Raw genomic sequence first — 16,221 nt, forward strand, 5'->3', positions numbered from 1 at the left:
TCCAGTAGAAATAGTATCAAAATAGTTATCCTGCCACCATTGACTAAATACTATAATTTGAGCTTCATTAATTCTGTCCTTGAATGCTATACATATCCTTTGATATAGTCCCTAAACAGAGGATCGTCTACAGCAAAGCAAGTGGCATTTACTTACATATTCACCGTAGGTATCCTGCACCACCGGAGGGGGAGGTCTGTACCCGGGTGGGGGCGGAGCTCCTCGTGCTCTCTGTGAGGGAACGCTCCTTACTCGGCTGGACGGAACCCTGCTGGGCGGAGCTCCTCTGGGCGCCACCCCCCGCGGGACTGCAGCCTGAGGAGGAGGAACGCCCCCTCTACACCTGCAGGACACATCCGCTCAAGTGAATTACATAAATATAATTAACTAAACATTATAACTGGAGCAAGAATTCTTCATTTAAAAAAATGAAAACACAGTAGAGTAAATGGTGTGAAAATGGTGTACACTGCAAGAGAAATGTTTGGGCATAAATCGACTAAATTAGTGATGTTACATCTTCTTCCCAAAATTTACTTACAGTATATATTATACATGACTTTTGTAGCCAAATATAAATTGTGCCTACAATATAAAAAAAATATTTTTCCAAGTTGTAAGAGTATTACTATTTCAGCTTTTCTACTTCACAATTTCAACGCAATTCAATGCATTACTTGCTGTTTATTTGTATTGCTTGTGAAATTTATTAGAAATTTTCAGCTTTTCAGCAAAGTGATCTTTTTTGTTTCAGTGTAAATTTGAGTTTCTTCACAAAAATAAGATTTTAATATATTTATCTATTTGTTGTATCTTATGTAATTGCTATAAATCCACAAATATGATGACTTTAATATTAATCCAAGATATTGAAAACAGTACAGTAAAACAGAAAAGTGTCCAAAATTTATAGTGTATACTACTGTGCAAAAGTTTGGGGTCAGATTTAGTTATTTATTTTTGCATTAAACTGAACAAAATTGATTGTATTTTACATTGATTCAACGTAAAATTCTAAAAAAAAATGATGTATCTAGGTTTCTACAATATATAATTTGGAATATATATATATATATGTATGTGTGAATATACAGTGCATATAGTGATTTCAACATATATATACAGATATAAATATATATATAAAAATATTAATATATTAAATTTTAAGCAGCACAGCTGTTTTCAGCACTGATAATAAAGCTTTGCGATTTAATATGCATCTTTCAACCGACAGACAGACAGATCAATTCTAGTTTCTGGCTGTCATTTACTAAATAACAATATGCCGTTGATTATATTCTATCCTCCAATGGAAGATTACTTTGACGGTTTGATTGAATTTTCCTCTCCAACTATGATGAAAATGAGACTGGTTTGAGGAAATGACATTAGCGTCAGTACATGTGAGAATAAATCTGCCAGTTATATCGCATGGAACTCTCAGTGGAGTTTCAAATCCTTTTCTCATTAAACAGCAGAAAAAAATTCAACAATTAATTAGTCTTGTTTACTTCTCAGTTTGGAAGTTTCCGCTCTAGATGTGATTACAGTACAATGGTCCACTGTCGTACCTGTGCGGTCCAGGCGCTGGCGTTCCTCTGCCTCGCGTGCTGCTCTTGCCTCTGGCCGCTGGGACTTTGGCGTCCTCCGAGCCGCCGTTCAGATATGTCAGCTCCTGTAGCTGAGCCTGTCTGATCTCATCATTATAGTCCTGTACGACACACACACACACACACAGTTAATGAGCTGTAACGCACAATAATGGTTCACTTGTTTTTTCAAGCGGAAATATATGCCCCCTGCAACCCCAAACCAACATGTGTTTTTCCCAGAGAGGAGGCATTGTGTATATAAATAGTAACATTTAATGTAGTTTTTCATTAGCATAACAGATGTGACTGTGAGATATTATTACATAAAGTCAATACTGTGCACAAATGTGACCATATGCTTAGTGTTTCATATTCCTTCAAATCTCCAGGAATTGAAGGAGGTGATCGGCAAGCTTAAACCTTCATTCTGTTCTAGCGATATCATTCAAAAAAAAATTCATTTTCAATTCGATGGGGCCAGGTTTGGTGTCTCTTATTAATAAGTGTCTCCAAACTGGCTCTGTTCCTGCCAGTCTTAAAGTCGCTACGGTCACTCCTCTGCTCAAGAAGCCTTCACTGGATTCCTCCGTCCTAAAACATTTTCGGCCAATTTCTGTCTTACCTTTCATTTCAAAAGTTTTGGAGAAAATTGTGCTGAATCAACTTCAATGTTTTCTGTCAAGTAACTGTATTTATGAGGTTTTTCAATCGGGTTTTAAGTCTGCTCACAGCACTGAGTCCGCCTTGTTGAGAGTGTTAAATGATATTTACCTCTCCACTGATTCCGGAGACTCTGTGGTTCTTATTCTTCTAGATCTGTCGGCCGCTTTTGATACCGTAGACCACTCCTCACTATTATCTAGATTGGAGTCTTGGGTAGGTCTAAAAGCTAACGTCCTGAAATGGTTTCAGTCATACCTGTCTGACAGAAAGTTTTTAGTGAAGCTGGGTAATTTTACCTCTTCCCCTGCACCTCTGACCTGTGGCCTTCCTCAAGGCTCTATTTTAGCTCCTTCTCTATTTTCTCTCTACATGCTACCTCTGGGCTCTATTCTGTGTAAACATGGCGTGTCTTTTCATTTCTACGCAGATGATACTAAGATCTATTTACCAATCAAAAGAAAAAATTCCACTGCGATTACTTCTCTTCTGCAATGTCTAGAAGAGGTTAAATTATAGCTAGCCCAAAATTTCCTCTTCCTAAATGAAGACAAGTCCGAGGTAATTGTTGAAAGTTAGAAAGTTTATCCATTTTTAGATCCTCACGGGTTCGGAACCTAGGAGTTCTTGTTGACCAGCATTTCAAATTTGATAAACATATCTCTTCTGTTATCGGATCCAGTTTTTATCAGCTTCGCTTACTGTCTAAAATTAAATATTTTCTCACTCCTAAAACTCTAGAAATGGCTGTTCACGCTTTTGTCACGTCTCGTCTAGATTACTGCAATTCTTTATACTGCGGTATATCAAAGTGTCAAATTGCACGTCTTCAGCTTGTTCAGAATGCTGCGGCCAGACTTCTTTAGTGTCGTAAACATGAACACATCACCCCAGTTCTTAAATCCTTACATTGGTTGCCGGTTTGCCAGAGAATAGACTTTCAAATTCTCCTCTTTGTATATAAATCCCTGTCTACCTCTCTGAACTTCTTCATCTCTACACTCCTTCCAGAAGCCTACGATCCTGTGACCAGGCTTTGTTGGTAGTCCCTCACGTTAGGCTTAAGCGTAGAGGTGAGCGTGCATTTGCAGTGGCAGGGCCTCGACTTTGGAATGCCCTGTCTCTAGAGATTAGAATGGCCCCTTCACTGTCTGTGTTTAAGTCCCTGCTAAAAACTTATTTGTTTTCCTTAGTGTATTGACTACTGTGATATGGCCATTTTTAATTTTTAATCGGGTTATATTAAATTTTGTCTGGTCTGTTTTCTGTGTATGTGGTATAATCTGTAAAGCACTTTGGTCAGCCTGGTGGCTGCTGTATATGTGCTATACAAATAAATTGAACTTGAACTTGAACTGAACTTGAGAAGATCCAGAGAATTAAATGAATCTGCAAAGTACTTAACTTCTCCAATGTAACATATTTGCAACTAAAATAGGATATTTGACAAAGAAGGACTTTTTATTTAGAAGGATCTTATTTTATCTATAAGATTTTGTCAAGTTGTAAGATTATTAAAGTATGTTTTACAAGAAAATACTATTTCAGTTTTTCTACTTCAAAAATGGTACATATAATTCAACATGTTATTTGCCATTTCTTTGCATTTTTATTTTAGGATCATTGCGACACTAATAAAGTTTTTATTAATATTTTTAATTATTTTTTTATTTTATTTTATTTTCTGGTTTCATTTTCATTTTAGCTTAAGTTTTACGAACGTTTAGTAAGTTGTGTTGTGTGTTTGTCAGTTTTAATAGTTTTAATATATATATATATATATATATTTTATTAATTTTATTTTAGTTTCATTTTGTTTTTAGAACCATTTTAGTATCAAGTTAAATTAATTGAAAATTAAAAAAGAAATCTTAAATATAAAATTATAAAAAAATTGTTTTATATATATTATAAAAAGTTGTTTTTTTATTTTATTGAATTTAATTTGAGTTAATTTCAAGTTTTTATGGTTTTTAGTTTTAGTTTTAATTAACTATAAAATAGCCCTGTTTCTTTGTGAAATTCACTAGAAATGTCTAAGTGAAAATATTTTCTAAACCATTCTAATTTTTTTCTCTGGATTGTGGACTCCTTGGACAAAACTTGACTAGCATAAATCCAATTTTACAAACCAGTTAATATGTATTTTGGCCTGCAGGTAGTATTGTAATTGTTCATGAAATTTACAAGTTAATAGTGAGAATTAACCTCCAAAATAAAGTGTGATCAAATTTATTTTTAAACCAGTGAATGTGTATTTTTGGTCTGAAGGTAATAAATGCTGCAATCAGAACATGACAGATGATGATGTTGACGCTCAGTTTGTGTTTAGAAGATTGTACAAACAGACGTACAGGAATAAGAAATTTTTTGATCTCCTCCAGAGCGTGACCCATTCTCGCATACGCTTCAGCAGGTGGCGCGAACACCTCGATCAGCACGTGAAGATCTTCGTTAAGGTGATGATACTTTGTCTCTCCGCTCTTTCGCAGTTCTTCTTCCTGTTAACAAAAGCGTATGAAAAAAAATACACATATATATATATATATATATATATATAAATCACATTAACATTGGTAAAAAAATATAAAATAAATATAAATAAATAAATAATAAAAAAATGAAAAGATGATGTTGACCTTTTTCCACCTTTGAAATATCACGTTCAGGACACAAAGGATGTAAATAAATAAATAAATAAATAAGCTAAATTAATAACCCACCCATAGTAATTATGCCATGCATATTCAATTCAATTAAAATGTAAATTCCATATGCAAACACATTAACACTGGGCATGAGTTGGGGGGGTTGTATCCAGCACTGTTAGCTGGCGTAAAGCAAAAGAGCAATTTAACAGGAACCGTGAGACAGAAACATGGCAAAGAATTACATCAGCCCACCCGTCAGATGCACAGATGACGCCGCTTTATTTTAAAAGCAGGGTGAGATTTTAGTTGGAGAGCAAAATGCGCTGTTATGTGTGTGCATGTCTCCTGTGCTTCCTCTGATGTCATGCAGTTAATCTGGTCTCTTTAAAACAGTCGCAGTTATGCAAACGAGCTGCTAATTTCATCCACAAATCTGCTGTTTACTGAAAGAGGTCAGTTTAGTGCAGATATGCTGAGGTAACGGATCGTGCATGTATGATACTGCAGTAAGCATGGGCTAATCTTGCCAAAAAATTAAGTAGTGAGGTTGACATTTACAGTACTATTTTTATTTGTTTGGTTTTGATTTTCAAAATAATTGTCATATTTGTATAGGACTGTATACTACAATTTTGAGAAAACTATGGAAGCTCGTTTCCACCAATGAATTTTAAATTTTGCACATTTCTGATAAAAAAAAAAGTCTGAATTGTGAGATATAAACTTGCAAATGCTAGGGAAAAAAGTCAGAATTGTGAGATCAAAAAGTTGCAAGTACCTTCTTAATTTCTGATTATGTGGCGGAAGTAAAAAAAATAAAAATTAATTGTAAAATGTAAAATTCAGAGGGAGAAAAAGTCAGAACTGTGAGATTAAAAAGTGTATTCAATGGTGGAAAAAAAACAGAATTCAAAGAAAACATCTGAATTGCAAGATATTAACTCTGCTGGAAAAAAACAGAATTGCAAAAAAAGTTAGAATTGTGAGATTAAAGAGTCACACATTTCTTTACTGTTTTTCTATTCCATAGTGGAAATAAAAACAATAATATTAATAAATGTGAGATGTTAAGAAAAAAAGTCAAAATAGCGAGATGAACGCAAACTCTGAATTTAAAATTCAGAATGTCAGAATTGCAAGATTTAAACTCAGAATTACGAGAAAAAGTCAAAATTGCACGATTTAAACTCATAATTATGAGGAAAAAAAGTCAAAATTGTGAAACAAACTCAGAAGTCAGGAGGGAAAAGTCTGAATTTTAAAATAAAAAGTCTCAATTACCATTTTTATTTTATTTTTTTTATTCTGTGGAAAAACAAGCTTCCATGAAAAACAGTGTTTGCAAGAGCTTATTTGCCACATTCACCGGTGAACGCACACATATATATGAAGTTTTATAAACTGCTTCCAAAAACAAGCTCTTGTGGGGTTTGGGGCATGTATGTTTACTATCAACATCGTTTGGTAAATTCTGTGAAATTTGTTTCTGCAAATTCTAGTACATCAAAGAGAATTATGAGCTTCAAGCAAATCTCTCCTCTCTGCTGTGGGATGGAGCTGCAGGAGAATCTCCAAACAGCTTAAAACCGTGCAGGTGAGTGTTCCAGATCCAAACCGGCCAATTTGCAGTGCACAATCCAAACCCCACCCCCCCTCCCTCTCGCCTTTCTCCACAGAGAGCTTGTTCACCCAAATCTGACAGGACCGGAGGAGTGCAGCAGTCAATAACAACACGCCCAATTAGTAGATAAAACCTTCCAGAACACCCTGAGCTCTGGAACAGCTGTCTGAAGGGAGAAGATTGCTCGTGTGAACGCTGAATGTAATTGCAGCACGCTTACACATGCACACATCAAAATCACCTGCGGCTGAGCTGTTCAGAAACAGCCAGAAACCAGAGCTACATGGACACAATCTGCTGGGGGAAAATGTCAATAATGTAAAGGATACATGTCATGGATTTTCCTGAACTTTTTAAAATAAATATCGCATGCAACAAGCCAATTAGAGCCAGCTAATTCCAAAAACAACTTTTGATATATTTACAGTAGGAAATTTACTATATATCTTCATGGAACATGATTTTTACTTAATATCCTAATGATTTTTGGCATAAAAGAAAAATCTATCATTTTGACCCATACAATGTATTTTTGGCTACAAATATACCCCCAGCGACTTAAGACTTTTGTGGTCTATGCTCACACACACACACACACTTTGGACATTTGGAAATAAAGGTTGCGATTGTACAACTGTATCTATGTGTATAGATTGAACCTGTAAGAAATTACAGACCTGAACTGAACGGATCATCTAAAATTAAACTGTTGTTTTTTGATTTAAGTGGTGTTCAGGCAGAAAACAACAAAGACCCGTGACAGTGGAGACAATGAGACTATGAGGTGAAAAATGGGACAAAAACACTGTTTTTAACTAAAAACCGAACACTTGTATGCATTTTGGCTATTCATTTATATGACAATGGCGTTTTGGGGGCCTGAAAATGCAAACTTTAGAAGTTTTTAAAAATAACACCATTATCATCTGTAAACTGTAAAAATGCAAATTTGTGAAAATGTTGAAGCCATGCGCATGTGTATTACATGTTCAGTATATGTGCATAACATTGCCAACTACTGGCCTGGCATGAACAATACAGCATTTTTAGTCTTTTTTTTTTTTTTTTTTGATGATCTGTATGAACGGGGATCATTTTGACAATGTTGGTGTCTGTACATGAAACTTTCCTAAAAAATAAAAAATACTTCAGTTTTTAATGTGAGAAAAGTCCTGCATAACTAGAAGAACGCTTCTGAATTACCTCAACAGACAGTTCACGTCAATTCATTTAGATGCTGGAAGAAGTAATCTGCTGTTTGCCAATAACCCCAAAAACTTGTCAGACTATATCTCTCTGTCCCTTTGTCTCCTGTGTTCTTTCTCTCTGACAGGACGCTGACGTTAGCATTTCTTCATGAAATCGTATCCCTCTTTCCAGGTGAGGCAGGGGGAGAGACCCATCAGCAACCATCGATCGATTCAATCAGCGGCACAGCACGCAGAAACGTGACATACGCACTTGAGATCGTTCAGATCGCTTCTCACCCGTGACAGCAGAGACAATGAGACTGATGTGAAAGATGGGACAAAAAACACCAGTTCCTGCCTCATATACCCTAATTAATGACCCAGTGAAAAAAAGAAAAGAAAAAAAAACACTGATAATAAGGAAATAATTAATACCTTTTCTTTGTCTCTCATGGATCCCTTGCCGAGGATGGACATCTTGGTCAGCGTGTCCTCCTGCAGTCTCTTTAATGAGTTCCCTCGAGGGCCCAGGAGTTTACCCACAAAATTAAACTAATAAAGAGAGAGAGAAAGAGAGGGAAAAAAAACAGTTTTACTTGCACTTCATAGTACTGTCTTCTAATTACTATTCCCTAATAAGTTCTGCAAAATGACATTCTAAGTATTTCCTCTGCAAAAGCAGTTAAACATTTATCAAAGCCACACACTGGTATAATAAAGTATTCTTCTTGCCCACATCAACCAATTAAACGGCACTGCTTTCATTTCTATTACCCATGATCCTCTTTTTTTCTGGTTTTGCATGCTTTAATGATCAAATATTTTACTAAAACACTGTACTAGATTTTTTTTTGTTCAAACTCTGAACTAGTTATTTGAATTTTAAATAAGAAAAAGAAACATAAAATATTTTTATATAAGGGATGGCACTTTTCATTGATTTTTGTTTTTATAGTTGGCTAATTATAGGTAGCTAAACTACTAAAATACATACAAATATAAAATATGTATAATAAAATAATTTAAATGATAAATATAAATATAAATATATAATATATATATTGTTTGTTTTATTTCCAGATGACTGAATATAGGTCCCAAACAAATTAAATCAAATAGCAAGTGTATTCATTTATTTTAAAATAAATAATAGTGTTAAATTTACGTGTTACATTTCCAGCTCTAGTTCTTCTAGCCTGCGAGGGGACAAAACCACAATGTTCCTCTTGACAGAACTACATCTGTGAAAGACACTTTACTGAATCACAAGAGACTCCAGATCTAAAACACACACTGTTTTGTGTCACATTCGGATGGAAACAGGAGGCAAGGATCAAAGAAACACGAGACACAAGAAAGAGAAAGAAAGGAAGAAGAATTGTCCCAGAAAGAAGGCAAAAGAAAGAGGAAGCGTCTGTAGGCTGAGGAGGTGAGACGTTCGTGTTAAAACGCTTCACCTGCGCCTGCTGTCCAGGCTTGTTAGCGATCTCACCGCTGAACCCGGAGCGGAAGATCAAACCCTGCCACCCATGAAGACCTCTGAGAAAGCCACAGACACATTCTCAAACTTTCTCGGCTATTTTTTCAATATAGAAAGGCTTGACTGAACCTGATGGCAAATTTTGAATCCCAGAATTAGCAGAAAGAGCAGAGCGGTTTTAGTTTTATACAACATTTTTGGCAGGATGGATGCATACTTTGAAAATCTGTGATGCTACAGCACTTTTTCTTCTAAAATTCACCTGCAGAAATACAAATAGACATGAAAAAACTGTTGATCTTATAAGAATAACGAGAAATGTTCATACTGAAATATTATAAGCTATCTGGGCAAATCTAAAAGCATTTTAAAGTATGGATGCTTGTTTCTATGGAAGCCCGTTTCCGCCAATGAATAAAAAAAAAGTGATTGCGACTTTTTATCTCATAATTCTGACTTTTTATCTCACAATTCTGACTTTTTTTTCACAGAATTGTGAGATATAAAGTCACAATTGCGAGTTATAAAGTCAGAATTATGATTTATAAAGGCAGAATTGCGAGATAAGAACTCGCAATTCTAACTTTTTTTTTCGCAATTGCGAATTTATATCTCACAATTCTGACTTTTTTTCTCGCAATTCTGAATTGTGAGTTATAAAGTCAGAATTGCGTGATATAAACTCGCAATTGCGAGTTAAAGTCCAGTTTTGAGGGGGAAAAGAAATTGCGAGAATTGCGAGTTTACTCTCACAATTCTAACTCTTTTTTTTCGCAATTGCAAATTTATATCTCACAATTCAGACTTTATAACTTGCAATTGCAAGTGTATATCTCACAATTGAGAATAAAAGCCAGAATTGTGAGAAAAAAGTCTGAATTGTGAGATATAAATTTGCAATTGCGAAAAAAAAAGTTAGAATTGCGAGTTTATATCTAGCAGTTCTGACTTTATTTCTCATAATTGCAACTTTATGTCTCGCAATTGCGAGTTTATATCACGCAATTATGAGAAAAAAGTTTGAAGGAATTGTGAGATAAAATGTTGCAATTACCTTTTTGATTTTTTATTCAGTGGCTGAAACGGGCTTCCATATGTTTCCGCCACATAGTTTAAAAACTAAATAAATAAGTAATTGTGAGCTTTTTCTCAGAATTCTAAGAAAAAAGTCATAATTGCAGTACATAAACTCAGTACATAAGAGTTGTGAGATATAAGCTCTCACAAGATATAAACAACGGCGAACAAAGAATTGTTAGAAGAAAAGTCAGAATTATGAGATCCCACTGACTTCCATGGTATTGTTTGTCCATACTATGGAAGTTAATGGATGCTAAACAGTATAAGACACAACTCAGATCTCTTCAGAAACTAAAAGTCATATTTAGCCATGCATTTTTCTCACCAGAAACATCTGAGAAGGAAGTTCAGCAATTTGCTATTAACATAATCTCACTGATCTCCAAAAGCAACAACTGAGATGTTTAAAAGATCTCATTTGTGATTTTTATTTCCAGTGGGAACACGCTATGATTTGAGAATGCACTAATCCTGATCATTTGGGACATAATTATCTCATATTCTTTATAGTATTGAGGGTATGCAAATTATTATTGAGTTGATAGGATGTCACAGGGGACACCGCAAAGAGGTCACAACCTTTAAATGACTGAAGCTCTGATGCAAGCAGGATCTTCACACATCCATATCTGAATTATATACAGTATATATATATATATATATATATAAAACTGTCCTATATCAAACATAAGACACCTCTCTGCTTTATACTTCCAGTACATGTCAGTAAATTCCCTGCAATGTGATTGTCAATCCACACGTTGGATTTTAAGAGCACAGTATGTTCTGCTGCTGTTTGTGAAGTTGCTTTCATTAGATGCCTGTTATTTACAGAGGCTTTTGTTTGGCTGTGCTTTAATGGTGTAATCTGATGATATTAAGGCTTGTAAATGACAGCGTGGGCCTTAATCTGGACATTAAACACAACACCGAGCTGCGTGATGATTTACGGAAAGCTCTAAAGCTCTTAAACACACCCCAACACACAAACAAACACACAATAAAACACACATGCTGACCTCTCCTCAATATGCACAAATACAGAAATGCTGACATCTACATGCCAATAAAAGACGATGATGAAAAGACAATAACGTTTGTCAATTTAACAAAGCTTTGACTTGAATTTGACATTTCAGAATTGTTTTCAACTTGAGTGTACATCTATAAAGTGAAAAATGTCTACTACGGTTTTGCATGAGTGAGTGTGAATCATGTTCAGCCATGCAAAAATCACCCAAGTCTCTCAATGCAATACTACAGGAATTTTTTTCTTATCACCCACAAGACAAAACTAGTCTCTTAGAAAGGTAAAAGCACAGATCTCCTCATCAACACATGATTTGATGTGCGGGATACCAAATTTTAATAATTACAAATTGAAAGCCCTAAGTATAAGCAATAGTAAAAGTGATGCTTGACTTGGCAAGTTTTATTAGTTTTCAAAAAGATCTACCTAGCTTCTTGAAAACATTACTGTCTCACGACAAAAAAAATGAGGGGAGATAATAACCGTTATCTGATATAAATGCACAAAATGTGTGCGGCTTTAGGAAAATGCGTGTAGGCTTATAAGAAAGGCACAGGCAAAATGAGGTAAGAGCTGCAGGCAAAATTTTGATATACCACCATGACAAATTAATTTTAATTGCAGATTACATCAGGTAATGAGGGCAATTTACAGATCATTTGGCTTATAGTGTCCTGACGCTGATGCAAAATCACATACGGTATTCACTCTGTTTTTCTCAAACTCTTTCAAAAAGATCTCAGAGATCCATGTGTCACTTATTAAACTCGGTTTACTCTTTACGGAAATATCTGTCTCGCTAATAAAGCTCCGTTTGTTTGGAAAACACAATGAAACGTCTGAGAAGAAAGCCGCATTCTCTGTTTGAGATGAAACAGTCGGCACATGGAGGGCTTTTCACTTAGGGTCTCGCTAAACAGCCTTTACAATGAGACTGACCTCACAGGCAGCTGCCAGAGACAGGCACAACAACTGCAGAGACTGCACACACACACACCGGCTGAGAAACACATGAAATATTTTTTTTAAAGAATAATAAACTTCAAATAAAATTATGTCATTATTTCCTCACCCTCATATCATTCTGAACCCAAATGCTGTTATTTTCTCAAGACAAAATAAAAAGGATTTTTAATGAAACCTTACACAGGTTCAGTCATAACATCATTGAAAAAGTGTCAAAAAAGCAAACATTAGGACTGCACTGTTTTCAAAGTGTTCTGAACTCACTCGATAGATTTGTGTGAGAAATTAATCAACATTTAGCCTGTTTTTCCACTGAAAATCTTTAGCTCTTTTGCAGCTCTCAAAACCGACACTTAATGTTGTGAATCTGAACTGGACACAAAATTAGATTTTACAGCTTTGTAAGTAAATAAACTTTTGTTCACATAACATTTATAATGAAGTTTATAATGTTCCATATCTATAAAAAAAAAAAAAAAAAGAAAAAAAAAAGTTGCTCGTGAAACTCTAGATGGCTGACGCGTTGTTAATGTAACTGATGATATTCAGAGAGTTAAATAACTTGGCACAAGCTGATTGGTTTATGCTGCATATGCAGCCAATGAGTTTACTGTTTTGCATTTTTTTTGCAGGCTAGCATTCACTTGAGATTCCTGCAGCGCGCTTCAGAGTTTCTCTGTAACCCTCCACCTTCCCCAGCTCCACCTGTATAGATCTTCTACGGGTTATTTTATATGTTATTTGTGCAGCAGCCAGTGTTGGGGAAGCTACTCTGAAACTGTAGTTTGACAAGCTACAAGCTACTCATAAGTTAAAGTAGTTAAACTACATTCAAGCTACCCTTTTGGAAAAGTAGTTAGCTACACTACAAGTTACTATAAAAAAGTAGCTAGCTACATTGAAACTACTTTTGATTTTTTTGAACAACGTATATTATAAATAAATGAATAAGTGTCTGAGGAATGTTTTAAGTAAAATATTTAGTGTTTAAAACAATGCAATACAATTATGATTTCAAAGAGTATTGTTTTATTACACACAACACTCAAATATCTCAGACTGTTACAAAAAGTGTAACCTTTACTTGTCGTTTCTTTGAGAGACATGAACTTGGACAAATAAGGCCATGGGTAATTAACGTTAGTTGTTTCTCCATCCTCCAAATCTGCCGCTACGTCTTGCTCCATCATGGATAATATGTTTTTTTTATTTATTTTTTTATTGAGGAATAATTGAACATTACAAAAATGTTAACATGTGAATCCAGATACACAAAATATACTAGCAATCTCAGATTGTAGAACATTGTTTCAGATGAGAAAAGCAAATAAATAAAATAATAATAAAAAAATAAATAATAATAATAATAAATAAAAATGCAAATTTTCTTCCTTTTTTCCTTAGGACAAATTCAAAGAATGCAGCGGGGGATGGATAATATGTTTTTTTTTTTTCTTTTAATTAACAAACAAATTACATGTATATAACAAACATTATACATGATGTAAACAATTATACACTAGAGGGGCTATTTACTAATACAGATTTATATAAAAATATTAAAGCGTTTACAAACTTTCAACGTTTTAATTGCCTTTTGTTTAATAGAAAATCGTATAGGGATGGATAATATGGGTGTGTCAAGTGTCAACCCACTTCTGTACGTCAGTGAACCGTTAGCCGCAAGATGCGTGATTAAACAACAGGTGGCGGTAATGGCAAAAAATGAGTTTGTAATCTAACAAGAAGAATATCCTTGCATCGCGCTGATTCGCGCAGGCTCGACAAAACACAATGTAGCTTTTGCTCGCGCTACACCGCTACTTGCTGCAAAAAGTAGTTAGCTACTGGAAAAGCTACACTGTTTAAAAAGCAACTGAGCTACTGCCAAGCTACTGAAAAATGTAGTTAAGTTAGTAGCGTCGCTACTTGTAGTTAACTACTCCCCAACACTGGCAGCAGCAGTATACTCGTGGCACCGAATCAGCATATGCATTGGCAGTAGCAAGTTCCTGTATTGCTTGCAGCAGCAGCAATAATCTACAATTACAGCAACAACCAACAGCAGCAGCAATTCAGCAGCAGCATAGCAGATCTATTCTGCCAAGACCAATACATTAACATTGTCATATCCATCATTTTTGATCAAATAAATGCAGCCTTGGTGAGCAGATAAGACCGCTCCCCAAAACTTTGAACAGTACCATAGCATTCCAGAACAATAAAACTGCATTTTTTATTATTTTGGATTTCCCCAAAAAATTCAGTCCTCAGGGTTATTATAGTAAACATAAACTAAAACCCATTAAAAAATTGATTGTTGAAATTTCTTGAAATGATTCATGATTCTTGAAAACATTAGCTAAACTTAAATATAACATAAAAAATCTTAAACTTGTTTTTATACCTAAATAACAAAAACTAAAACTGTAACAAAATTAATAAAAAAAATAGTCATATTTAAAAAAGGCAAAAACTAATTTAAATGAATAAACTTTTAACAAAAATTTAAATTGAACTAATTCAATACATGTTTAAAAAAAAACTATAATAGTATCTAAATTCTACTAAAATAACACTGGTAATAAATATGTCACTATCAAAACATTGGCATTATCAAAAGATTTGTTTAACCATCCTCACCAACCCTACATTGTAGCTCACCCAATTGCGTGAGTTTGGGATATTTGACTGACCAATGGCAGACAGTTTGGAAAAACGGGTTGAAAAAAAATCCCAATGGAAAATCCAACACTAGCACCAAAAAAATGACACGTCTCACCTTTAATAAACATTTAAAATACATATCCATTACTCTCTAATATAAAATAGTTCTTGATTCTCATTGACCAGCTACCAAGTCCTCACAAAATGAGATTAGCCAAGAAAGTGTCCCTGTCTTGTAAACATGTGTCCCATAAATGAGGCTAGAGGTGACGTCTGGAGTAAAACTGTTCCAATCAGATTCATCACACTCACCCTTCAAGCTCTCTCTCTCCTTTTCTATATCCACCTGTCAGACTGGACAAATTGAATTTGTCTTCCTCCAGTAGCTCTCTGAAGCTCTAAACAACGCATTAGTGTCTATAGTCATCAGAGCTGTCAAAGGCAATCTGCAACATGAATAGCCGCGCCGTATGACATTGCACTGGCACTCTCGCTCCGCTGCTGATAATTGCTTTATTTGAAGTGGCCGATCATTATGGCTCTAATGCTGAGGGCTCATGTACCCTGACATTCCTTTTAGCTCTGAGATGAAGTTTCATTTACAAGACCTGACGTCCCCATATTTTTTTCTCAACAGTTGTCCTAAAACCCATCGCTGTGACAAACCTGAAGTCAACAGCAAACGCCCAACACTGAATGATGCAGAGGTTTCTTGTGTGAATTTGAACAGAATTGGAGAAGCACTCCAAGGTGCTTCCAAAAATGCCATGGTTTTACCATGGTACATATCCAAAAACCATTGTAGCACAATAGTACCTTTTGATAAATGCACTGACTACATTTACAAAACATATAATAATAATAATAATTCATTACATTTATATAGCGCTTTTCTGCTTTTCTAAGCACTCAAAGCGCTCTACATTGTGAGGGGTGGTGTCTCCTCGTCCACCACCAGTGTGCAGCATCCACCTGGATGATGCGACGGCAGCCATAATGCGCCAGAACGCCCCCCACACTCCAGCTTACTGGTGGAGAGGAGACAGAGTGATGAAGCCAATCAGTGTAAGGGGATGATTAGGAGGCCATGATGGTCAGAGACCAATGGGGAAATTTGGCCAGGATGCCGAGGTCACACCTCTACTCTTTTCGAAAGACATCCTGGGATTTTTAATGACCACAGAGAGTCAGGACCTCGGTTTAACGTCTCATCCGAAAGACGTTAATATGGTACTCCAATCATATTTTGGACATGTGCCCTAGTAGTACCATAGAAAAATCATG

At 35.3% G+C, this 16,221-nt stretch overlaps 1 protein-coding gene across 1 annotated transcript in view; it reads right to left on the bottom strand.

Moving 5' to 3' along the window:
- The window catches only part of LOC306884916 (KH domain-containing, RNA-binding, signal transduction-associated protein 3-like), a 140,205-nt gene that overhangs the window by 37,260 nt on the left and 86,724 nt on the right, over window positions 1-16,221 (bottom strand). The window contains exons 3-6 of the mRNA XM_079441155.1: window positions 8,150-8,266; window positions 4,607-4,753; window positions 1,572-1,711; window positions 157-343 (exon numbers count right to left, since the gene is read on the bottom strand). Of these exons, the coding sequence (XP_079297281.1) occupies window positions 157-343; window positions 1,572-1,711; window positions 4,607-4,753; window positions 8,150-8,266 (591 nt within the window). The remainder of the gene's footprint in view (window positions 1-156; window positions 344-1,571; window positions 1,712-4,606; window positions 4,754-8,149; window positions 8,267-16,221) is intronic.

The sequence above is a fragment of the Barbus barbus genome (assembly GCF_936440315.1).
Source record: "Barbus barbus genome assembly, chromosome: 19".
Lineage (NCBI taxonomy): Eukaryota > Metazoa > Chordata > Actinopteri > Cypriniformes > Cyprinidae > Barbus > Barbus barbus.